Source organism: Macaca thibetana, chromosome 11 (assembly GCF_024542745.1).
Source record: "Macaca thibetana thibetana isolate TM-01 chromosome 11, ASM2454274v1, whole genome shotgun sequence".
Classification (NCBI taxonomy): domain Eukaryota; kingdom Metazoa; phylum Chordata; class Mammalia; order Primates; family Cercopithecidae; genus Macaca; species Macaca thibetana.
This window is the reverse complement of record NC_065588.1, coordinates 117,086,541-117,113,715: the sequence shown is the minus strand read 5'-3', so window position 1 is coordinate 117,113,715 and position 27,175 is coordinate 117,086,541. Positions and strand designations below refer to the sequence as shown.

At 39.4% G+C, this 27,175-nt stretch overlaps 2 protein-coding genes across 2 annotated transcripts in view; both read left to right on the top strand.

The window, feature by feature from the left end:
- Positions 1-27,175, top strand: part of POP5 (POP5 homolog, ribonuclease P/MRP subunit) — a 250,079-nt gene that overhangs the window by 5,010 nt on the left and 217,894 nt on the right. The gene's annotated exons all lie outside the window — the stretch shown is intronic.
- Positions 1-27,175, top strand: part of SPPL3 (signal peptide peptidase like 3) — a 144,919-nt gene that overhangs the window by 92,708 nt on the left and 25,036 nt on the right. The window contains exons 2-3 of the mRNA XM_050748082.1: positions 4,539-4,616; positions 24,474-24,562. Coding sequence (XP_050604039.1) covers positions 4,539-4,616; positions 24,474-24,562 — 167 coding nt within the window. The remainder of the gene's footprint in view (positions 1-4,538; positions 4,617-24,473; positions 24,563-27,175) is intronic.

Below are 27,175 nucleotides of genomic sequence, written 5' to 3'. Positions count from 1 at the left end.
TTTAATCTGCCTTGAGGATAGTGACAATATGCTTCAAAATACAAAGGATACAAAAAAAAAGTCATCCAAGTAAGACACCATCAGAAGAAAAGTTCCTCAAAAGATAGCCGCCCTTGTTTTTTTACAGCTCTGGAGTCTGGAGAAAACTTTAAATTGCCTTTTAAAAATACCTACCGGCCTTTAATCATACCAAAAAGCTGCTCAATCTCACTTTAATTTTTAAATTTGAATTACAATTTTAATTAATACAAATAAAAACCATACTGAGATACCGGTTATCATCTCTCAGATGGGTAAAATTCAAAAGTTAGACAATACTCACTTTGGAAAGTAGGAACATCTAGTTCATTACTGATGAGAGTGTGAAATGGTATAACTTACTCTCTGTAGGGCGCATTGGCAACATCTGTCAGATTGCAAGTGCATTTCCTCTTTGAGCCCGCAATCTGACTTTGAGGAATGTTATATAAATATGTCATTTCATGTGTGTTCAATGCAGGTATAATTTACAAAGGCTGTTATTACAAAATTACTTGTTAACAGCAGAGTTTTTGGAAACAACCCTAGTGTCCACCTGTAAAGGACTTGTTCTAAAAAAAGAAAACAAAAACAAAAAACTGTGGTGCATCTACACAGTGGAATACCATGCTGCTGTTTAAAAGAAAATTTTAAAAAGGAAGTTCTCCACATCCTGATACAGAAAGATTTCTAAGCTATATTGTAAAAGGGGGGTAGAGGGAGATACTGAGCAGTATATTTAATATTCCACCTGTTTCATAAGAAGTGGTGAGAAATAATGTTCTTATATTGTATATTTACTCCAAAAGGCTAGATAAGAAACGAAAAAATATGGTTATTTAAAAGTTATCTAAAAATGACTGAGAGGGTGGGGGTTGGGGGATGGCTAGATGGGCATAAGACCTCTGTGTATGTACTTTTTAATATACTTTTGATTTTTGTATGACTATATAACCTAGTCATAATTTTTTTTAATTTTAAGAAAATGTTCCTTCTTGATTTTGGAATTTTGAAAGATGTGTGCAAAGGTTATGTCATACAGCAAGAAACATAAGTTTAGAATAAAGAGAAATTGATGAAGTTCATTTTCCTAATACATGATACGTGATAGCTTAGATATCTCTTGGTGTGTGAGCCTTGTCTACATAATCTGGTTGTTCAAAAGAGGACCCTGGACAGCCACAGCTGCGTCATTGCTGGATGGGACCCAACAGAGAGGCTCGAGTGGCTCTCATGTCTCCTACCTTCCCTTTCTCCACTCCCCGGCTGACTGAAATTTAGGAAAAGGTAGCACCCCTGTGAGGTGCGGTGAAACAGAATTCATGATCCAAAACGTAAATTCTTGTATTCATCTGCCTCTAGTAGTTTTAATTGTGTTCAAATTGTTGTACCATCTCAAAGACTGGTGTGGGGGGAAGAGAGAAGAATACAATGTACCTATCATTCCAGCTTCATAATTTGAAAAAATTTGCCTTTTCTTTGGTGTATCCCTCCCATGTTTTATTTTCTTAGAGTATTTTAAAGCAAATCTTAAATCATGTTATTTGACCTGTTAAAAGATAAACTTATGTTTAACTTTTGGAGAGTTTTGTTTTTTTTTTTTTTGAGCAGTATGTCATGAATCAGGCAGCACCAGATCACAAGTGGATCTCAGCTCCATGGAGGGTGCCTGAGGGCAAAACTTTTATAAGGCTTTTGCAGAAGCAAAAGAAAGGCAATACTTGATTGGTTAAAGGAGAAAGTCTCTAGTAGAGATTGATCGGCAGTTTCTGATTGGTAAAGCCCCTGGTTAGGTTTGGTTGGCAGTTTCTGATGGGATGAGTTGGATTTCAGTTGGCTTCCTTAGGAACCCAAGACACTGGAGCCATTTCAGCCTAATGGACTCCCCAGTTCTTTTTTTTTTTTTAAACATACCCATAAATATTTCAGGATGTATCTGTAGTAACTAAGGATCCATGCCAGGTGCAGTGGATCTTTAGCCTGTAATCCCAGCACTTTGGGAGGTCGAGGCAGGTGGATCACCTGAGGTCAGGAGTTTGAGACCAGTGTGGCCAACATGATGAAACCCCATCTCTACTAAAAATACAAAAAAAATTAGCTGGCGTGGTGGCAGGTGCCTGTAACCTCAGCTTCTCGGGAGGCTGAAACAGGAGAATCGCTTGAACCCAGTAGGTGGAGGTTGCAGTGAGCCGAGATCATGCCATTGCACTCCAGCCTGGGCAACAAGAGTAAAACTCCATCTCCAAAAAGAAAAGAAAACTAAGAAACCAAAAGCATGCCATTATAGACCACAGCAGTGTATTATGAAAGTTTATTATATGTCTTATTTTTTACAACGATTAAAGGAAATGTAACGTCCTCCTCTGTATGCATCAGTCTTTCTCTCCTCACTGGGTTCATTTCCAGTCAGCATCAGAAAAGGTTGAGCATCTCTCACCTTAAAAAAAGAAAAATGTTTTAGATCTCCCTTATCCTTATATTTACCCTCCAGCTGCCATTCTTTTCCCTGCACTTTTCAAAATACTGTCTTCATTTCCTTAGCTTTAATTTCTCAGCCAATTTCAGTCTGACTCCATCCTCACCACTTTACCCAGTGGTCTCTCCAGTTGTCTTTCTTGACCTCTCAGCAGCATTCATGGTTGGCAACGTCTCCCTCCTAATGCAGTGAGTATGAATTGAGTATTTAATGTGTAATATTCTTTATATGAATTCCTCATTTAATCCTTTAACAACTCTTTGAAGTTGTCATTATCCCCATTTTACAGATGAAAAGCTGAAGCTTAGAGAGGCTAAGTAACTGGCTTAACTACTAGTAAGTGGTAGAGCAAGGGATTAAATTCAGGCCGCATTCAATTCTGCTGCCTTTCTGAAATAATCTGCTATTCTGGGTTTTCCTTATCTGTCTCTGTTTCATCTTGGTTTTCTTTGCAGTTCCTTCTTCTACCTGATCTTTACATTTGGAGATTTCCCAGGCCTTGATCCTAGGTCCTCTTTTCACTGCTGTGAGGCATTCACACGCACCTATGGCTTCAGTTACCATGTGGAAGGTGATGAGCTCTCAGTATATATACACCTTCGGGTCAGAACGGTTTCAGTATCCAGCTGTCTCCTCAGTACATTCAAACCTTAGCTTATAATCTGTTCCTCTGGCCAGGCGCAGTGGCTCACGCCTGTAATCCCAACACTTTGGGAGGCCAAGGTGGGTGGATTGCTTGAAGTCAGGAGTTTGAGACCAGCCTGACCAACATGGTAAAACCCCATCTCTACTAAAAATACAAAAATTGGGAGCCAGTCGTGGTGGTACCCCCTAAATGGTACAAACCCAGCTAAGCAGAAACCTAGGGATCACTGCAATTCTTCCCTCTCTTGGCTGCCATAAACGATCACCGGGTCCTATTTATTGTGTCCTGTATGTCTCTAAATTATCTTCCTCCCTAAGGAAAGCTCCCCTGTTGTTGGACTGCATCCACCTAATATACATTATCATAGTACCCTGTACTTCTTTCTCTCCTTCGTAACATTCTTCATGATTATATTCATTCAGTTATGTTCATTTTTTTTATTTCTTTAGAGTGAAATTGTTCATTTCTTTAGAAAAGACATTTAGGCAGAGATCAAGGTGTTCTTATTTATTACTGTATATCCCAGTGGCTAGCAGAGTGCCTGGCACGTAGGCAGTATTAAATACTTTGCTGAATGGAAATTAAACAACAACAACAAAAATTCCGCAAAGATTTGTTTTAGGAAAATCCCTGACATATAAGAATGGGTAATGTGGAGGGTGAACTCATGGAGACAGCCTTTAAAACAAGATTTCCAATAGCCAAGCCATAGAAGGGAGCTAACAAATTGGCAGTGGGATTAGGAGAAGTAGGGTAGTTGGGGATGTGGAAGTAAGAGAAAGAAAGGGCTGTCAAGAATGCGACAGATTTTTAACTTTGGCAGCTGAGGGGATGGTGATACCATTCCTTGAGAGGATCAGCTAAGATGGAGAGAATATTTGTGGTGGACTTGTTGACTTTGAAGAACCTCCTGTAGGCCATCTAGATGGAGAAAATCAGTAAGCAGTTAGAAAAATCGAAACAGGGAATTCATGAGATGCAGGCTTTTTACTTCATCACTGAGTAAAACCAGTAAAATACTATTAGTGATTCAAATGTGATTGGACAAAAGTCTGATCATTGAGACTTTTGCCATTGGCACAGATTTGGTAGATATTTTGATACTTTTAAAATTGGGGGTGGATATTGTAAACATATACAGAGATGGGATTTTTACATTGATGTCATTTTACATGCTGTAACTATTAACTAATAATAGCTGTAAACCTATCCATTTATTCTTCATGTTAAACTAGCAAATCTCATTTTAATTGTGTTATTTTGTTAGTGCTAATTTACACCTTTTTTCCTTCTTAAGATAAAAACAAAGCTTAGTGGGGTGTATAGAACTCATTAGACTGTAAGCTCCATTAGGACTCACTGCATGTGATTTAAATTTTTTTCCTCTTATTTCTCTAGGGCCTATTCCCTGGTGGATTCCAGTCAAGTGTCTACATTTCTGATTTCCATTCTTCTTATAGTCTATGGTAGTTTCAGGTAAGATGTTCTCAAATGGGGTTGATTTAAGTTGGAGGTGGAAGAAGGAGCCATTGCTCTGGAAGTGCTGGTACCAAAACTTTGTGAAGAAAAACAGGACTTCGGCAGGAATTGACTCAGAATAGAGAGTTCTGCTATTTGTTTTTTAATTGGCTGCTGTTAAACACTTCTTGGTTGTGCTTACGAGTTTAGCATGTTAATGCTAACATGTAAAAACTAATTGCTTAAAATGCTGGTTCTGAAATTAATCACCTAATGCACTCTTCATTGAGAAGGTTAAGGAGAGAGTCTTTGACAATGATTCTAGAATCTCAAAGGGAACAAAGAGTTTAAATGGAAGGATGATGAAATATGAAATATGAAAAAAATTACTGAATATCCATGTAATAAAATGACAAAGAGAACATTTCATGTTGTTTTTTTTTTTTTGTTTTTCTAACCAAAAATCAAAGTATAGTTGCAAACCTGTGGTAGGCTTACGAAGACCAGGGAAACCGAAGTAAAACTATACCCAGGATGCTAATAAAGTTCTTAATCTTTGGCCGGGCACAGTGCCATATTCCTATATCCAGCACTTTGGGAAGCTGAGACAGGAGGATTGCTTGAGCCCAGGAGTTCAAAACTAGCCTGGGCAACATAGCAAGACCCGTCTCTACAAAAAAATATTTTTTAAAGAAATTAATCAGGCATGGTAGTAGTGCCTGTGGTCCCAGCTACTCAGGAGGCTGCGGCAGAAGGAGCAGCACTTCTCCTTCTTCTGGAGATTGAGGATACAATGAGTTATGATCACACTGCTGCACTCCAGCCTGGGCAACGGTGCCAGACTATGTCTCAAAAAAAAAAAAAAAAAAAAAAAAATTGTCCTAAAATGCTTGTAAGTAGATTATGTCCTTATGGAAATTTACATCATGTTTTTCTTAATCCAAAGGCTTGACATCCAAGGTTAAGCCATACAAAATTGCTGATGGTTGACTATTAATATTTTGGCCCACAGAAACACTTTCATATGGTTCATCTTACAATTATTAGGGTTGTGTGTTGTAGCATTACCAGATATTCTCTCTGATAACCTTGGAGATGCTGAGACTAGATCCTGCTGAGGTTCTCATCCCAGCAGGCAGCCATAGGAATAGGAGGGAAAATATAGACACTAGATACACACTCCCCTTTTCCACTATTTCCAGTCGAGAGGAGCTTTAATGGTTGTGTAACTCAAATAGGTTAGTGGTTGATGAACCTACCAAAAAATGCTGCTTGAGGAATTATAAGTTGAGAACTTCAAAGGTAGTAATAGGGATAAGTGAAATACCCAGGCATAAAGATTTTGAACTATGCAGTATTGTGTCTGAATTTTAATAGCTACTTTATAAAATCACAGACTTGCAGTCTTTACCTCAATACTGAGTAAAACAAGTAAAATATTGTGGGTAATTTCAGTATACACCGACCAAAGTTTTAATCACTGAGATGTCTACTGAGAACTCCGGATTCATAACCACTCTCAGGAAGCATTAATCAAACCAGAGGAACTTAGAACCTTATCAATGTGCTCTTGATATTTTTCATCTCTACCCTGTGGACAAGTATCTGATTTTTTCCCCTTTGAGTATATAATGCATTAACATTTCAAAAGACTTTGCAATTAAACACAGAAGAAGCCATGTTTAGACTCACAACCCTAATACTACTTTGAGTCGTGCAGACTACCTTCCATTTGGCATATGTTTATATACTGTATACATTTTCATAGTTGAAATCATTTATATTCTGATTATTTGCACCAGACAAATATTTTCTACAAATTATCTTCATACTGTTTTAGTAATTTGGCATTTCTTTGTGTTACTCATCTTATTCCACTCTTGTTGGACAAGTGGGCTCTTACAGTGATGATAGCTTTATGAATTATTTGCTTTTATTGAATTATATCACCAGGATAAATATCCAGAAGTGGAAATACTTCAACAGAGTATGAAATGCCTCTTACTACATATTATTGTTTTCTGAAGGGCTGTATCATTTTAGGATTGAGCAAGTTTTAAACCAAATTTTATGTAGTAAGTGTATCGTAGAATTATATAGGAAGAACGGATTTATCTGGTGAACCTCCCTGTTTACAGATGAGGAAACTGGCCAGGCGTGGTCCCTCACACCTGTAATCCAGCACTTTGGGAGGCTGAAGCAGGCAGATGCTCTGAGCCCAGGAGTTCAAGACCAGGCTGGGTAACATGGTGAAACCCCGTCTACTAAATATGCAAAAATTAGCTGGGCGTAGTGGCACGTGCCTGTCATCCTACTTACCCAGGAGGCTGGGAGGAATGCTTGAGCCCAGGAGGCGGAGGTTGCAGTGAGCGGTGATCATACCACTGCACTCCAGCCTGGGTAACGGAGTGAGACCCTGGCAACAACAACAACAACAACAAAAGAAACTAAGAAACCGGAGCCCAAAGTGAAAATGTTGATGTAACTTGACAAAGATTACACAACCAGTTGGTAACAAGTCTGGATTGAAACAGTTTTCAGGACCTCTAACTCAGAACCTTTTATCTTTTATACTTTAATAAGGCATTTCTGCAAAAAGTAAATCATGATGCCTTTAATTATACATTTAAATTGAACTCATTGAATAAGTTGGTGTTTTATGGAAGAGATTTATGTAATTTTGTCTTTAAATGTTTGATAGGATTCACCAGTGAAGCCATCTAAAGCTGGGCTTCTCTTTGTGGGAAGATTTTTTTTGGGGTTTTTTTTTTTTCTCCTGCTGAGTTCACCACCTTTCCCTTTTTCTTTTCCTTTTTTTTTTTTTTTTTTTTTTTTTTTGAGTCGGAGTTTCGCTCTTGTTGCCCAGGCTGGAGTGCAGTGGCGCCATCTCGGCTCAGCGCAACCTCTGCCTCCCAGATTCAAGCGATTCTCCTGCCTCAGCCTCCTGAGTAGTTGGGATTACAGGTATGTGCCACCATGGCCGGCTGATTTTTGTGTGTTTAGTAGAGACGGTGTTTCTCCATGTTGGTCAGGGTGGTCTCGAACTCCTGACCTCATGATCTGCCTGCCTCGGCCTCCCAAAGTGCTGGAATTCCAGGCATGAGCCACCGAGCGAGCCCAGCCTCCCTTTTTCTTTTTAATCGGTAAGGGCTATTTTTTTTATTATGGTAAAGTATATATAACACAAAATGTACCATTTAAACCATTTTTAGTGTACCCTTCAGTACACAGGTAAGGGCTTTCTGAAACACGTTGTCTTTTTATTATAGCCATTCTAGTAAGGCGTGAAGTGGTATCTCATAGTGGTTTGGGTTGTATTATCTCCCTGATATTAGGGTGTTGAAAAGTTGATGAGCATGTGTTCCTGTGCTTATTAACCATCTGTTTATCTTCTTTGGTGAAATGTCTAGTCAAAAATTCTCTGTCGGCCGGGCGCGGTGGCTCAAGCCTCTAATCCCAGCACTTTGGGAGGCTGAGACGGGCAGATCATGAGGTCAGGAGATGGAGACCATCCTGGCTAACACGGTGAAACCCCGTCTCTACTAAAAAATACAAAAAACTAGCCGGGCGAGGTGGCGAGTGCCTGTAGTCCCAGCTACTCGGGAGGTTGAGGCAGGAGAATGGCATAAACCCAGGAGGCGGAGCTTGCAGTGAGCTGAGATCTGGCCACTGCACTCCAGCCTGGGCGACAGAGCCAGACTCCGTCTCAAAAAAAAAAAAGAAAAAAAAATTCTCTCTCAGTCATATGATTTGCAACTCTTAAATTTTTCCTGTTGTCTGGCTTGCCGTCTCATTTTCTTCATAGTGTCCGTTGGAATATAAACATTTTAATTTTGTTGAAGCCAGTTTACCAATTTCACATTTTATGGATCGTGCTTTTGGTGATGTGCCAAAAGCATGATTCATAAAATGTGAAACTGGTAAATTGGCACATGGGTGCAAGGATTTTCTCCTACATTTTCCTTTTTTTTCTTTTTTCTTCCTTTTTTTTTTTTTTTTTTTTTTTAAAAGATGGTGTGATCTCGGCTCACTGCGAGCTCCACCTCCCAGGTTCACGCCATTCTCCTGCCTCGGCCTCCCAAGTAGCTGGAACTACAGGCACCTGCCACCATGCCCGGCTAATTTTTTGTAATTTTTAGTAGACACGGGTTTTCACCCTGTTAGCCAGGATGGTCTTGATCTCCTGACCTCGTGATCCACCCGCCTTGGCCTCCCAAAATGCTGGGATTGCAGGCGTGAGCCACCGCGCCCAGCTCTCCTCTGTTTTCTTTAAGAAGTTTTATAGTTTTGCTTCTTACATTTATGATTCACTTCGAGTTAAGTTTTGTGTATGACATGAGGTACAAATTTAATTTCATCTTTATAAATGTGGTTATCCAGTTGTCCCAGTACCATTTGTTGAAAAGACTATACTTACCCATTGAATTACCTTGGCACCATTGTCAGAAATGTGTTGTTGACATGGTGGCATGCACCTGTAACCCCAGCGGCTCGGGTGCTCAGGTGGGAGGATCACCTGAGTCCCAGGTGTTTGGGGTTACAGTGAACTATGATCGCACCACTGCACTCAAGCCAGGGTAACATAGCAAGACTCTGTCTCTTTTAAAAAAAAAAAAAAAAAAAGTCGACCATAAAAGTAAAGATAGTTACTAGGTCTGGTCTGTATGTCTCTTCTTATGCCAGTGCCAATGTCTTGATTGTTGTAGCCTTTAAAGTAAGTGTTGTTCTTTTACAAATTTGTCTGGCTACTCTGGATCCTTTACATTTCCATATAAATTTTAGGTTCAGCTGGTCAGTTTCTCCCCCCCCCCCCAAAAAAAAAAAGCCTGCAGGGATTTCAGTAGGCATTGTGAATCTGTAGATCAGTTTGAGGAAAATTGCTGTCTTAATGATGATCACTTCCTATCCATGGATGTGGAATGTGTCTCCGTTTTGATATTCTTTAATTTAGATACTTTAGATATTCTTTAATTTCTATTAATAGTGTTTTGTAATTTTCAGTGTGCAAGGCTTCCACTATTTTGTTAAATTTATTCGTAAGTATTTTTTTACTTTTTGATGTTATTTTTGATGAATTTTTTTCTTCATTTTGGATTGTTCATTGCTAAGTATATAGAACTACAACTGATGTGTATTCACCTCAAATACTGTAGCTTTGCTGAACTCATTTATTAGTGCTGGTAGTTTTTTGTCTATGATTCCTTAGAATTTTCTGCACATAGGATGATGTGGTCTGCAAATAAAGACAGTTTTGCTACTTGTTTCAATTCTGAAAGACTTTGTCTTTTTACCTTTTTCTCCATTCTTGTACAGTGTTGAATAGAAGTGTCAAAGGCACACATCCATCCTTGCCCTTTTCCTAATCTTCAGGGAAAGCATTTCCCATTAAGTATGTAGTTAGTTGTACATTTTTCGTAAATGCCCTTTATCAGGTTGAGGAAATTTCTTTTATTTCTAGTTTGTGGAGAGTTTTATTATGAATGGGTATTGGATTTTATCATGTGTTTTTATGCCTCTATTGAGATGATCCTGTGGTTTTTGTCCATTCTGTTAATATAGTATGTTTTAACAGCTTTATTGAGATATAAATACCATAAAGTTTGGTCACTTAAAGTATACAATTAAGTGGGTTTTAGTATATTTACAAAATTGTGCAGCCATCACTGTAATCCAATTTTAGCACATTATCCCAAAAGAAAATTTGTACCAGTTAGCAGTCATTCCCATTCCTCTTTCCCTACCCACCAGCCCTAGGCAACCATGAATCTAGCTTTTATCTCTATAGATTTGCCTATTCTGGACCTCTCGTATAAGTGGATTCATACAGTATGTGACCTTTTGTTACTAGCTTCTTTCACTTAGCATAGTGTTTTTGAAGTTCATCCATGTTGTGGCATGTTATCAGTATTTCATTCCTTTTTATTGCTGAATAGTATTCTCTTTTGTTTTTCCATTCATTGGTTGATGGACATTTGGGTTGTTGCCCTTTTTTGGCTTTTATGAGTAATGTTACTGTGAACATTTGTGTACAAGTTTGTGTGGACATAACATATTTATTGCCCTCAAGCAGATACCTAGTAGCGGAATTGCTGAGTCTAATGGTAATTCTTAGTCTTAACATTTTAAGAAATGCTTCTGTTTTCCAACGCAGCTATGCTGTTTTACATTCCCACTAGCAATGTATGAAGGTTCCAATTTCTCCACTTCTTCACCAACACTTGTTATTGTCTGTCTTTATGATTATAGCTATTCTGCTGTTCTGGTGGGTATGAAGTGGTATCTCTCTATAATTTTGGTTTGCATTTAATTCTTAATGCATACTGATGTTGAGCATCTTTTCATGTGCCCATTTATCATCTATGTCTCTTCTTCTTTGGTGTCTTTTCAACTCTTTTGCCCATTTTTAAATTGGATTTTCTTCTTGTTGAATTTTGAGAGTTCTTTCTTTATTGTGAAAATGGGTTTTTTATAAGTGCCTCTGGGTTTGTCTTTTCACTTTCTGTATGTTTATAATTGTTATCTATTTCTTGAGGTACTGACTTTTATAAAATATTCCTCTTTAGTAACAGTTTCTGTCTTAACAGTGTTCAAAAGAGGCTATTTAGATTTTCTTGAGTTAGTTTTGGTCATTTGTTTTATAACTCTAGCGTAACTATTTCCTTTTTTATAAAGGCAAGCACCTACCAATGCTTTCTTAGGTAGTGAGAGCAGTTCATTTACTTATAACCAAACCTACTCTAGGAAGACAACATCAGGTTAGTAAGCCTGCAGAGATACTGAGTTCTTTGCTTATACCCAAGCCTGCTCTAGGAAGACAACATCAGGTTAATAAGCCTGCAGGGATACTGACTGAGTTCTTTACTAAGAACTACACTTGTGATAGGATTGTGATGCCTTTCATTCTAAGTGCATATAATTGTAGTTAGACCTGGTTCACTAGAACAAGTGTTACTGTGGTTCACAAGTGTCATGATGTTCTAGTTGTGTGTAATGTGTTTATCTTTTGAGCTACCCTTTTTGTCATTCCATCATACACAGAAGCCTGAACTTTTTAGATGATGTAGGGAATGATTTTGTCCATTGCAGCATATGTAGACAAGTATTTTTTATATATTTAAGAATTTCATCAATTCACTATTAAATGTTCAATTTATAAAACCACTGTTAAGTTTTCTAGGAACACATATTTAACTTAACCTAAGTTTAACCATGTAATGTTTACCTTGAATCAGTGAGTCCCCTCTTCATTGTACTCACTTCCAATAGTAGGATTATCAAAAAACACATTCTTTTCAAAATTTTTTATAAATTAAATTTTTTTTTCTTATTTTCACTCTATTCTGGAGCTGAGAAAAAAATATTCCTAAAATATGAAGGGTAAAAATTTCCATTTGCTTTTCTCCTCCAGTATTCATAGTGTCCTCAGGTATCGGAATGCAAATGGATGAACAAGTATAGCTTTCAATAAACTGATATGCTCCCACCTCCATTTTGCTTCCTACAATTGTTTATTTGTGCTCTGCACTGCCCTATTTCAAAGATTTCAGAGCATGTACTAACTTTTGCAAGTTATTTCAAGGGAAATTAAAATGGGGCCAAAGAAAAGTAAAAGTATGAGTGGAGACAAAATAGAGCCAAAAAAGAAATGTAAAAATGCATACCATAATGCCAGCACCCTTGTTACTAGTGGTTCACAAAGACCACCTTAAGGTTTGTAGCAGCCAGCTTTAAAAATGTAAAACTCTCTCAGCTTCCTTCAATCAGAAGAACCCAGTTGTTCAGGTGAATTGCAACTGTTCTTGGCCTTAAGATCAGACAGACTTTTATCCTAAAGACCTTCGTAAAGAGGATATAACGTTAAGTTTCATTCATTTCACAGTAGGCATTCAAATAAATGTTGAATGAATTATAGTACCTTCAATATAAATTGGTGGTGTTGCATGAAAATGTGTTTTAGCAAAAGCAGTTTTGCCAAAATTGAAGGTGCACAGTGGGCAACAGGATGTTGTGGTTTGGATAACCAGCTTATTGCTAAGTGTGATCTAAGGTTATATTTTGGGATTTCTGGAGAAGTGAATGGGCTGTTAATTCTTAAACTGATTATTCTTGAATGTTGATCTGTTAATAAATATTGGTAGCAGACCAGGCACAGTGGCTCACGCCTGTAATCCCAGCACTTTTGGAGGCCAAGGTGGGAGGATCATGTGAGATCTGGAGTTCAAGACCAGCCTGGCCAACATGGTGAAACTCTATCTGTACCCAAAATACAAAAATTAGCCAGGCGTGTTGGTGCATGCCTGTAATCCCAGCTACTCAGGAGGCTGAGGCAGGAGAATCGCTTGAACTGGGAGGCAAAGGTTGCAGTGAGCCGAGATTGCGCCACTGCACTCCAACCTGGGCCACAAACTGAGTGAGACTACATCTCAAAAAAAAAAAAAAAAATATATATATATATACACACACACACACACACACACACACACACACAGCAGCAGCCCAGAAATGTACTCTGTTGCCAGCTAAATACAGACCTAGTTGTCTTAACAGCACTCATGGTGCATTCGTATTTTTATCAGAACCAAGGAACCTAACAATACCTAAATAGAAGCCCATGTTTCCCCTTGTCCTGAGGCAGGCGGTAGAAGTTCCCAAGGGCAGGCCTAGAATCTTCCTCAGAAAATCCTTTTTAATCCACTCTAGGACATAAAGAAATGAGTAGCTGATTTCCTAAAGTTCTGTTCTTTGCAACTGAATTCTACCCTGAAACAAATTTACGTCAAATATAACCAGATCTCTACCTCAGCCACACTAAAACCTTATTAAGGCACTCACAGAGTATTAACCTACTTCTTGATAAAGTGTCTGTAATAAACTTCATGTGAAATGTACATCAAAGTGACCAAAACACCAAACTGGAATTTATACTTACACCCAATTGAAAGTTGAAGAATGTTGATGAGTTGTCATTCTATCTGACACTAATTAGCTGACAGGGTCAGTGGCCATCTGGACCTTACCCAGTTCAAGGCTAAACCGTATCATTCACCTGTAAAGGCTCTTGGTCTTAATATTTCTCTGTAGTAAGATGGCATATGTGCAGCTCATCTAAAAATGATACCAGATCAAGTTTACTTGGGGAGAAATAGGTTTTTTGGTTTGTTTTTATGGAAAAAGCAGTATGTACTGATGTGGAAAGGTGTAGCGCATCAAGCAGTGAGCCCATTAGTTGTGTAACAGGGCCAAGGGAAAACTTCCTGTGTGCCCTCTGAATCCTTGCTGAAAAATCAACTGACAAATAGCAGATTAATAGAAGAGGCACACAGATTTGTTAATGTGCACAAAAGTCTTACAAAATATAAGATCTCAAAACAAAAAAATGGCCAGATGGCTGATGCTTTTATACCACCTTGAGGTTACAGCAAGAATGAGGGCTTGAGGCCGGGCGCGGTGGCTCAAGCCTGTAATCCCAGCACTTTGGGAGGCCGAGACGGGCGGATCACGAGGTCAGGAGATCGAGACCATCCTGGGTAACACAGTGAAACCCTGTCTCTACTAAAAATACAAAAACTTAGCCGGGCGAGGTGGCAGGCGCCTGTAGTCCCAGCTACTCGGGAGGCTGAGGCAGGAGAATGGCGTGAACCCGGGAGGCGGAGCTTGCAGTGAGCTGAGATCCGGCCACTGCACTCCAGCCTGGGTGACAGAGCGAGACTCCGTCTCAAAAAAAAAAAAAAGAATGAGGGCTTGGAGTGTGGCAAGACAGATTATGGTGGTCAATCAGGTTATGGTGGTGAGACAGGTTATGGGAGAGAGAAGAGGAGGCCCAGCAAGCACAGGTGGTCCTGTCATGTATCTAGATGCAACCTCACAGGTCACAGCCCTGAGAGAGAATAGATGGAATATGTTTCTTTCTGACCTTCTAAGGTGTCAGACTCTCAATCTTTCCTATGTCTGGACAAGGTAGGGCCTCAGATAAATGCCTCAGCCGCATCGGTGTATGTTTTCTCTACAGATGCAAATCTGCCCCACACAGCTTCTCTCAGCTATTCTTGTATTTCCAGCCCTTGTGAAAGCCATCTGAAATATGTCAAAGAAGTATATTTTTGGGTGAAATATTTTTGTTTCCTTCATAATTTTGCCAGGGCAGCAGGCATAAGTTGGGATTTGTGGTCACCCCACTCATGGAGTTTTTCTATGAATCAAAAGAAACCTTGCCTGTAAAGCACCTAACATAATGCCTGACGGTATGAGCTCAATCAAGCTCAACTATTATCACTTTAACCCTCTGGACTGTCAGCTGCTGAGTCCGAGACTGTCTCTTCCTCCCCAGATTCTTAGTCTGTCTGTCTTAGTGTAGGTTCTATGTAAGTATCAATAATTGGACATTTGTTTACCTCCTACACCTTGACCCATAACTACCTCCTGTTGAGTCATAGTTGATGAAAAGACAAAAAAAAAAGCATATAATATGCTATAATTTAGATGGATTTTTTTTCTGTGATGGTAAATGGTTGTCTCTGATGAAAAAGCCATAGCTCAAGTCCTGCTGATCATTTAATCATTGATTTCTTTTTTTTGTTTTGTTTTTTGTTTTGAGACCAAGTTTCGTTCTTTTGCCCAGGCTGGAGTGAAGTGGTGTGATCTCAGCTTACTGCAACCTCCACCTCCCAGGTTCAAGCAGTTCTCTTGCCTCAGCCTCCTGAGTAGCTGGGATTACAGGTGTGCGCCACCAGGCCCAGCTAACTTTTGTATTTTTAGTAGAGACAGGGTTTCGCCATGTTGGCCAGGCTGGTCTCGAACTTCTAACCTCAGGTGATCCACCAACCTCAGCCTTCTAAAGTGCTAGGATTACAGGCATGAGCCACCGCACCTGACGTAAACATTGATTTCAGTACCTAGACTTGCAAATATCCAGGATACAATTTGGATGGAGTGTATATTTATAACATTATATTAACATCATATTATATGTTACTGTATAGCAATAACAAGATTGTGAAGGCAGGTCAGGATGGAAGAGAATGAAGAGTAGTCTTCTATGAAGATGTAACAAACTGTTCTCGGTCCAGCCTAGCAATCTGATGTCTATGCACTTACTAAATTACCAAATAAGCTAAGTTAAAGGTCTGTAATTGAAAATAGTCCTGCATAGCTCTGGAAGCAGAGTCTTCTGCAAAGACTTTATTTAAATAGCTTAAGTTTGCTGTCAGCTGTGCAGTGTGAGTAACATTACCAGACCCCAGTCATAGTGGCATGGGATCTGCTGAGCCCAGGCCCTTTAATCTTGTTTTATAAAACTGGAAGATATTAATCTTCCCAGCTTGAGCTAATAGGTAAGGCCCTACTAATTCATTTAGCCCCATTTCTGTTTTGTGCAGTGGTGACCCATGGTCTGCTTCTAACAACCAAACAAGGCTTGATTTTAGCTAAGCTTATTTGAGGCAGCAAGAAATTCAAGGTTTTCTGATTACACAGAGAACTAAGAAGAATGCTTGCTCTCCCTACCACTCCTCCACCCTCCCCCACCATCTGATAGTACCTCATTCCTGCCTAAGGCTTTCCTGCCCCTGCTACAGTTCTTGTCAGTTAGATGCTAAAAAAATGGACCAGCTAAAACTGGTTCGAAGTTGACCACTACTTTCTGCTACAGAAGGTCCCCAACTTACCAATGGTTTGACTTAATGATGGTTTGACTTAAGATTTTTCCACGTTATGATGGTACAAAGGCAGTATGATTTCAGTAGAAACCGTACTTCAAGTACACATACAACCATTCTGTTTTTCACTCTCAGTGTACAGTATTCAGTAAGTAACTGGAAATATTCAGCACTATATTACAAAACAGGCCTTTGTGTTAGATGATTTTGCCCAACTGTATGCTAATGTATGTGTTCTGAGCACGTTTAAGGTAGGCTGGGCTGAACTATGATGTTCAGTAGGTTAGATGTATGAATATTAAATGCATTTTGAACTCGAGATTTTCAGCTTGCCTGGGTTCATTGGGATATAACCCCATCGTAAGTCAGGGAGCAGCTGTATTTGAAAAAACGGGGAAATCTTGCCTTAAAACATCCAGGATGGAGTTATAAATAGTTCTCAATTAATAACAAATTGAAATAGAGTTATTATAACCCTTCATCCTGTCCCGCGGGGGGTTCTCAGCACCTATTCTCATTCATCCAGTCTCATGGGAGAGGCTCTGTAGCAGCTGTGCCTAGGGTTAAACCAAAGAGATGACTGGCAACCTTCCAATCCAGAATAGTGATATAATGCCAACAGAAAAAGTAAGAGAAGCTGGCAGTCTGTATAGCCCCAAGAGTAGAGATGTAGATAAAAATTCCTGCAAATTTAACCTGCTGTCACCAGATTCTGTGAAACAGAACATAACAAGTGTAGTTATTGTTACTCCATTCATAAGTGAATTTGAAAAACTTAGTTTAAATTAATACATTCTTTCCAAAGCATGCCCACAGGGAAGGAGCAGTCTTCACGTTCCATTGACTGCAGAGACGTTCCCATTAAATGCATCACCAATCCTAGAGTTTAGGTCCCTGCACATTGTTAGCTCTGCTGTGCGAAAACATGAATTAAAGCTTAAAAGATCATAGAAGTGAAACCATGTACTAGAATCTACCACAGGTGCCTTGGCAGGGGAAATACATGCAAAATATTACATCTAGTTTGTTGTGGAACTAATTAAAATTAATAGGAAAAAGTTTTTCAGGAGCCAGTTGCCATAGCTATTCCTCTAAGGGTGACTGAGGTATGAGCAGTAAGTGTATGTTTTAATCTCTGCTAATAAATATAATGTCTCAAATACTATATATGAATCATCTAAAATCCAAGGCTTTTTAAAAATAAAAAAACCCAAAGGAAAGCCAACATGTCAGACCCCTGACCATATTTCAGAAGGAGTCTTAACCATGTTTCAGGGAATCCACCACATCTAAAAGTCATCGTGTTTTGGTCCTGCTGGGGAACTGTCACCCACTGGGGCTGCCCTCCAGTGGAACAGTTTGTTAAACAGTTCGTTGGCCAAATTTATATGTCACAGGGTGACATGTAACTAACCAGTCCCTACTCCATAGATTATCCTACCCAGACCTCCCATTTTAATTGAGGCTTCCTCAGTACCAGTAACAGATAAGGGAGTTTTAGACAGTGCCTGAAAGTACAGGAAACAAGAGTGGCAGCTTGAGTCAGGCTGTTAGTAGAGGGGCAAGTCTTTGGAATCCAGCAAGAAGTTTTGAGTCATAGACGTGGGAAACTACAAAGTTAAGAGCGTGATCAGTGTGACCTGAGCCCAATCGTTTGGTTAAGTTTCTTCCAGGAAGAATTATGACCTACCTCTTCATTCTAGGATCCTCTCCTTTCCTAAAGAAAGGGATAAAATTCATCAATGTTTCGTACCCCCAGGGACTTTTAAAGACATGAACAAATGGCCGGGCGCGGTGGCTCACGCCTGTAATCCCAGCACTTTGGGAGGCCGAGGCGGGTGGATCACAAGGTCAGGAGATCGAGACCACGGTGAAACCCCGTCTCTACTAAAAATACAAAAAAAAAAAAAAATTAGCCGGGTGCGGTGGCGGGCGCCTATAGTCCCAGCTACTCGGGAGGCTGAGGCAGGAGAATGGCCTGAACCCAGGAGACGGAGCTTGCAGTGATCCGAGATCGTGCCACTGCACTCCAGCCTGGGGGACAGAGCGAGACTGTCTCAAAAAAAAAAAAAAAAAAAGACATGAACAAATTTTAAAAGGCCTTTTCCTTCACTTAAAAATCTGCCCAGTTCAGGACCTATTTAAAAGAACTACCTAGAGCCACTTGTACTTCCAGCCAAGATAGAGGAACAGAGACTGAATTACCATCCCACCTGAAGCAACTTTAAAAACAATAAAAAACATGTAAACCTCATGACACAGCAGTTTTCAAGATATTTTTCATCAGACAGCAAAGGACAGTATTCCTGAGAGTTGAGGAATAGTTTTCCTATCATACTGTCTTAAGATAGTTTCCAGTCATGGTGCAGAGAGAAAGATTTCCTAAGTTGAAGAGAGGGAACTGAGAGTCCAAGAGATGGCTAGAGGCAGCTAGAGGTAATAGAACAGAGTACAAAAGAAAAGTGAGCTGCAAAATGAGAAAACACAGAGATCTACACAGACTCCTTGAACATTCATCACAGTTTTTTTTTGTTTGTTGTTTGTTTGTTTGTTTTGAGTTGGAGTCTCACTGTGTCACCCAGGCTGGAGTGCAGTGGCACAATCTTGCCTCACTGCAACCTCCGCCTCCCAGGTTCAAGCAGTTCTCCTGCCTCAGCCTCTCGAGTAGCTAGGATTACAGGTACCCACCATCACGCCTGGCTAATTTTTGTATTTTTAGTAGAGACAGGGTTTCACCATGTTGGCCAGGCTGGTCTCGAACTCCTGACCTTGTGATTTGCCCGCCTCGGCCTCTCAAAGTGCTGGGATTACAGGCATGAACCACCGCACTCAGCCTCATCACAGTATTAATTAGTATATGCATATGTGGAAATCACCTAAGGTGGAGGAAAGAATAATGTGAAAGGATTAGAAGGGAGAGTACCTGTTTCCAAAAGCCTGATTGGAAAAACTTACAATTCATTTGGCATTGGGTAGAGTACTGAGATCTTGCCTCAGTGATAGAGAATAATTACCCTAGACTGAGCACTGCTTCAGACCCTCCTAACAAATCATGGAAACAAAAATCAATTAAAGCCAGGTATCTAACAGCATCCCTGATCAAAGCTCAAAATTAATAGGAATAAAAAATATTTAGATAAGGTAAAATTCACAATGCCTAGCATGCATGCAGAGATGATCAGACAGGCAAAAAAGAAGGAAAACATGACCCAGGATAAGGAAAATAATCCGTCAATCAAAACTGACCCAGAACTGACACAGATGTTAGCATAACATCAAAACAGATATACTGGTATTCCATATATACAAAAAGTTAGATACATGGAGGTTATTTTTATTTTATTTTATTTTTTGAGACAGAGTTGCTCTGTCATCCAGGCTGGAGTGCAGTGGCGTGATCTCACTGCAACCTCCACCTCCTGGGTTCAAGCGATTCTCCGGCCTCCCAAGTAGCTGGGACTATGGGTGTGGGCCACCACGCCTGGCTAATTTTTGTATTTTCAGTAGAGATGGGGTTTCACCATGTTGGCCAGGCTGGTTTCGAACTCCTGGCCTTGAGAGATCCACCCACCTCAGCCTCCCAAAGTGCTGGGATTACAGTCATGAACCACTGCGCCTGGCCAATACGTGGAAATTATAAAGAAGAACCAAATCAAACTTTCAGAAATCAAGACACCAATGTCTGAGATGAAAAATACACTGGATGGGAATAACAGCAATTAGACATTGCAGAAGAAAAGATTAGTGAACTTGAAGGCACAGCAGTAGAAATTATCCAAAATGAAGTACAGAAAAGAATAATTTTTTAAACATGAAAAGAGCATAATGGAGAAATCATTGAACATTAGAGAGAAACCTCCAGTGGCCTACTATGTGGGTAATTGAGTCCCTGAAGGAGGAGAAGAAAGGGAGGGACAGAATAATACATGAAGAAATAATGGCCAGGTTTTTTCTAAATTTGATGATAATTATAATCTGCAGATTCAAAAAGCTTAATGAACCCCAAGCACAAAAAACATGAAGAAAACTACACCAAGATACATAATCAGTAGCTCAAAATGAGCTGTGAAAGAAAATCCTCAAGGCAGCCAGAGGGGGCAAAAAAGCGTGTTAGGTATAGAGGAGAAAAGATGAGGATGATGTCAGATTTGAAAATACAAGTGAAAAGTCAGTGTTAACAGTAGCTTTAACGTACAGGAAGAAAAAACTCACTGTAAAATTCTATAGCTAAAATATCTTTTAAAAATGAAGGCAAAGTGAAGATGTTTTCTGACACACCATACACTACCTGAAAGAATTCATCACATCACCAGCCATCTTACACTAAAAAAATGTTAAAGGAAGTCTTTTGAGCAGAGCGAAAATGGTACCAGCTGTCAATCTGTATTTACCCAAGGGAGTTAAGATCACCAGAAATGAAAATGCATCAGTAAAAGTTTTTTTCTTATTTACAGCTGTGTAAAAGATAATTGACTGGAGCTGGGCACAGTGGTGTGTGCCTGTAATCCCAGCTACTTGGCAGGTTGAAACAGGATTGATTGCTCAAGCCCAGATGTTTGAGACCAGCCTGGGCAACATAGTGAGACAATGAATGAATGAATGAATGAATGAATGAATGAATGAATGAAAATTGATGACATAAAAATAATATATTGTGAGGTTTATAAGATAACATGTAACAGTTAAATGCATGGCCACAGTAGCACAAAGGTTGAGGGAAGGAAATATAAACTATTGTAAGCTGTTTATACTATACATGAATGTTACATTGTAACTGGAAGGTAGACTGTGTCAAAGATGTATACTATAAACTCTACAGCAGCCACTAAAATTAAAGAGCAAAGAGTTAGAGCTCATAGGACAACAAAGGAGATCAAATTGGATCATAAAAAATACTATATTAATCCAAACGAAGTCAGGTTAAGGGGGAAATAAGACAAGTAGGAAACAGTCTTAAACTATTTTGAGGTTTGAAAATGATAGTCTCAAACCTAATTGTATCACTAATCACATTCAATGAAATTGGTCTACACACCTCTTTAAAACAGCAGTTGTCCAGGTGTGGTGGCTCACACCTCTAATCCCAGCACTTTGGGAGGCCAAGGCAGGCGAATCATGAGGTCAGGAGTTCAAGACCAGCCTGGCGAACATAGTGAGACCCCGTCTCTACTAAAAATATAAAAATTAGTGGGGTATGGTAGCATGCGCCTGTAGTCCCAGCTACTTGGGAGGCTGAGGCAGGAGAATTGCTTGAACCCGGGAGGCGGAGCTTGCAGTGAGCCAAGACTATGCCGTTGCACTCCAGCCTGGGTGACAGAGTGAGACTCTGTCTAAAAAAAGTAAAAATAAGTAAAACAGCATTTGTGAGATTGAATAAAAAAGCAAGACCCAAATATATGCTGCTTACAAGAAGCACACTATAAATATAAAGCCAAAAAAGGTTAATCTCTGTTGTCTAGTGGTTAAAATTTTTTAAAAAAATTTTTTTTAAGTAAAAGGTTGGGAAAAGATACACACTGCTTATACTCATCTACAGAAAGCTGGAATGGCTGTATTAATATAAGACAAAGCAGCTTTCAGAGTAAAGAATACTGCCACAGACAAGAAGGTTATTTGGTAATGACAGAGGTCAATTAAGAAAGAGAATATAACAATCATAAATGTTTATATATCTAATAAAAGATCTTCAAAATACATGAAGCAAAAACTGAGAGAACTCCAAGGAGAAATAAATCCACAAATATAGCTGAAGATTTCAGTACCACTCTCAATAATTGATAGAATAAGTAGGCAGAAAATCAAAGATACAGTGGATTTCAACAATACTCTTAATCAATTTGACCTAATTGGCATTTATAGAACATTTCATCCAACAACAGAACACATGCTGTTCTCAAGTGTATGTGGAATATTTACTAATACATACCATATATGGGGACTTGAAACAAATTTCAATACATGTAAAAGGATTCAAGTATGAAATCTGATCTGCATTAGCCCAGGCTGCCATGAAATACCCATAGACTGGGGCTTAAACAACAAATGTGTTTTTTCAGAGTTCTGGAGATTGGAATTCTTAGGTCAGGGTGTCAACGTGGTTAGATTCTGTTTTCCAGAGTATCTGCACCAGTTCACGTTCCCACTAGTAGTGTATGAAGGTTCCAGTTTTACATCCTTGTGTCCTTGCCAACAGTTAGTTATCTGACTTTTTTACTATAGCCATCTTGCTATGTGGGAAGTGGTTTCTCATGGTAGTTTTTTTTTTTGTTTTGTTTTGTTTGTTTTCAGGAGACAGTGTCTCACTTTGTTGCTCAGGCTGGAGTGCAGTGCCGCCATCAGCCTTCACTTCCTGGGCTCGAGTGATCTCCTACCTCAGGATCCTGAGTAGCTGAGACTGTAGGCACATGCCACCACACTCAGCTAATTCTTTTATTTTTTATAGAGATAAGGTCTCACTGTGTTGCCCACAGGGGTCTCAAGTGATCCTCTTCTTGCCTCAGCCGCAAAGTGCTGGGATTCCAGGCATGATGAGCACACTGCTCCCAGCCAGTTTCTCATGGTTTTGATTTGTATTTCCCTGATGACTGACGGTGTTGAACATCTTTTCATGGCCTCATTGGCTATTTGTGTGTCTTCTTTGAAGAAATGTCTCTTCAGATCCTTTGTTCATTTTAAAATCAGGTTGTCCTTCTTATTATTGAGGTGTAAGAGTTCTTTATATATCCTAGACACAAGTCCTTTATCAGATATATGATTTGCAAAGATTTTCTCCCATCCTATGGGTTGTCTTTTGACTTTTTTGATAGTATCCTTTGAAGCACATAAGTTTTTAAGTTTTTCTCTGTTTTTTACTCGTGTTTTTGGCATCATATCTAAGAATCCACTCCAAATCCAAGGTCACAAAGATTGACCATGTGTTTTTATCTAAAAGTTGTGTAGTTTTAGAAGTCAGTTCCTCTGTCCTACCAGCCACATTTCAGTGAGCACATAATGTGGCTAATGTCCACAGCACTTGTCAGTGCAGATAAAGACCATCATAACAGAAAGTTCTTTTGGACAAACAAACACAACCCCTCCCTCGCCTTTTTTTTTGAGACAGAGTCTCGCTCTGTCGCCAGGCTAGAGTGCAGTGGCACAATCTCGGCACACTGCAACCTCCGCCTTCCAGGGTCAAGCAATTCTCCTGCCTCAGCCTCCCAAGTAGCTGGAACTACAGGCGTGCACCACCATGCCCAGCTAATTTATGTATTTTTAGTAGAGACAGGGTTTCACCATGTTGGCCAGGATGGTCTCTATCTTCTGAACTTGTGATCCACCCACTTCAGGCTCCCAAAGTGGTGGGATTAGAGGCATGAGCCACTGCGCCCGGCCCACAAACCCCTTCTTTACAGGAAAACACTAGTGGAAAATTAGCTAAGGACTTGGATACATAGTTCACAAAAAAAGAAATAAATGAGCAAGCTTTTGTACACAACATTGTTCACTGGTTAAGGAACAATGTGACATGCCATTTTTAGTTCCCCAGATTGACAGTGACTACTTCCTTCAGGTCTCGACTCTGAAGTCATTGTCGCTGAGGCCTTCCTGTCCATCCTGTCTAAAATTTCAAACCCTAAGTCCTGCATTTCCTACTTTTCCTCCTTAGCACCTGCCATTAACACACTATGTATTGAACTTATTTTTCTGGTCTATTATGTCTCCCCCCTTGAATATAAGATCCAGTCATGTGTTTGCTATTTATTATCCCTCCAGTACCTAGAACAGCTCAAATTTGTTTTGTTGTTGAATTGCAGCTGACAGGGTATAGGGAAATGAGGGCTCTCATACACTGATGAGAGAGTAAATTGATGCAGCCTTTTTGCAGACAGTTGTGTGGTATGTAAAAGTCTCAAAATGTGCTTGCCCTTTGACATTTCTCCTTCTAGGTTTTTATCATAAGTAAGTAATTAAGGATATTATATGCTCAGAGATAGGAGTGGAAGGTTCAGCTGCCTTGGAATGCTTTCATCTGCAGTCAGGAAAACTCTTGAACTGACACATTGGAAGGACTGAAGATTGTTTTTTAAAATGTGTCAAGAGCTATTTTTCAGAGTTGTTCAAAAGAGACCTTCTTTTCTTTCCTAATTCCTTGGCATTTAAAAATATTGTCATATTATGACTTTTCTGACCTGCTTCTTTTGTAAGCAAAACTACAACTTAACTACAAAATTTTTTTCCACAGGTCCCTTAATATGGACTTTGAAAATCAAGATAAGGAGAAAGACAGTAATAGTTCTTCTGGGTCTTTCAATGGCAACAGCACCAATAATAGTAAGATATTTTATGTCAATTAACTTCTGTGCATGTAGTTTTCTTAATTTGGCTATTTCTGTACCTCCAGTTAATAATTTACTGGGTTCAAGGATTTATGATTGGTATAAAAAAATCATCGAATTATACTTAAAATGAGTGAATTTTATGGTATGTAATTGTACCTCAATAGTATTAATAAAAATGTTTGATGTTTATTATGGAAAGATTTGAATTTGAAGTGACTTGATTTGGTAATATTAATACATTTATATTGAGATTGAGATCTGCCATGTACTTGACATTCTGTTAGATCTTTTGAAAGATGCAAAAGTATAAGAGAAATTATTGCCAATATGTTTTTTAAAAAGTGCCAAGATATCCAGGCACAGTGTTTCACGCCTGTAATCCCAGCACTTTGGGAGGCCAAGGCAGGCGGATCACTTGAGGTTGGGAGTTCAAGATCAGCCTGACCAACATGAAGAAACCTCGTCTCAAAAATACAAAATCAGCCGGGTGTGGTGGCGCATGCCTCTAATTCCAGCTACTTCTGAGGCTGAGGCAGGAGAATTGCTTGAACCCGGGAGGCAGAGGTTGCAGTGAGTCGACATTGTGCCATTGCACTCCAGCATGGGCAACAAGAGCAAAACTCCATCTCAAAAAAAAAAAAAAAGTGCCAAGATAGAGATGGCAAATACCTCTTCACTTCCTATATATGGGGCAAGTACCTTTTTTCGGTGACCCTTACCATAGCCTCAGAATCCCCCACATACAGCTGTTATCAGAGGAAGCTCTACAGATGAAATCATTTTGACATCCATGTAGAAGGAGAATGAAGAGATGGGCAAGTCAGGTGAGCAGCAACGGGTCAGATAAGGTTTCTTTACAACAGAAGGTGGATTTGACTTAGTGAATGTGGATAGGTGGAGAAGTCGTCTTTTCAGGTTAGAGGAGCATATAATAACAGGCACAGAGATCACGACCTGTAGGACAGGGTAAGGGCGCCACCTAAGAGAGAGGAAATGCTAGAGATCTAATAAAAAGGTAGATCAAATATTGATTGGAGGACCATGGATGTTAAATTGAAAAGAGATCATTTATTATGTATCTTAGTTTCTGTAGTTACTATAGTGCACTGTCAACCAAGTTGTATTTGCCCAGTTTTCACCGGGCACAGGCCGAGTCACATGTGTTTCATTGTCCCGGGCAGTGCCAAAGTGGGCATGATAAAGATGGTAAGTAGAATCATTTAAATATAATGAGTCTTTTCTTAAATTTATGACATGGATCCTTGTATGATATATAATTCCATACCAGTAGTTATTACCAGTGCTAGGAACCACATAAAACCCGGTGCAAAATCTGATTTTTAGATTAAATTATTACATAGCAGCTTACCTTCTATCAACGTGTTAAGCCAAATCACTTTATACTCCTGAAACTCTTTTTAAAAGTCCCGTATTATATAGCACATATGCAAGTGATGTTCTTAAACCAGATATAAATCTGCTGTACGTTGCATCACAGAAAATCTACCTGTATTATTACGTCTAAGTTTAATCCCAAAAACAAGAAGTGGTTGTATCAGTCTGTACACTGGAAAGAAGTTACCTGGTAATATAGCTCCTTTTTTTTTTTTTTTAAGATGGAGTCTTGCTCTGTCATTCAGGCTGGAGTGCAACGACGCAATCTCAGCTCACTGCAACCTCTGCCACCTGGGTTCAAGCAATTCTTCAGCCTCAGCCCCCGAGTAGCTGGGATTACAGGCGCCTGCCACCATGCCTGGCTAATTTTTGTATTCTTAGTAGAGATGGGGTTTCGCAGTGTTAGCCAGACTGGTCTCGAACTCCTGATCTCAAATGATCCGCCTACCTTGGCCTCCCAACGTGCTGGGATTACAGGCATGAGCCACTGCACCCAACCTAAATGGTCTTTTTCTTAACTCTGCCAGCTATGTTGTATTAAATTATCCTTGACAACATTTCTTCAGTGCCTGCTCTGAGCAGTAGATACCAATGGGATAAGGACAGATTACCATAGAATGCAAAATTCACTTCCTCAAAGAAGAACATAATGAAGAAGCCATGACAAAGATGGCCGACCAGTACTTGATTATGGAATATAATATTATTACAGATCGAAAGGACGGCATGGAAAACAGGCTGCATTTATCAAGCATCAAATAAATAATAGAAAGATGGACGGAGAAACAGAGAGTTTGTAGTTGCTAAGGGAATGGAAGTCCTGAATGATTAACAGTGTAGAACAATTGGGGAGAAGGTTTTAAGAAAAAGAAAGTATAAATTTACTGTTAAGATTTTTGTCAAGAGTGTTTCAGACTGATAGAAGGAGACAGTAATCAGATAGAAGTTTTAAAAAGACTGTAGCTGCCAACTCCCAAAATAATAAGAAACAAGGAATTTGTAGAGACAGGAGAGTAGGAAAAGTTGTAGGTGTAGCCAGCATCATTGGTGGGGTATAGGGGTGAAGGGTTACTCTATGATTACATGCTTTGAATATGTCAGAAATGATTCTACTGTCCTTAATTATAATAGGAGCTAGAAGAAGGAGAAGCATTAAGTGAGACTCGACAGAGGGTTAGATGGGCCATGTGACTCATGCCCCAAAAAATCA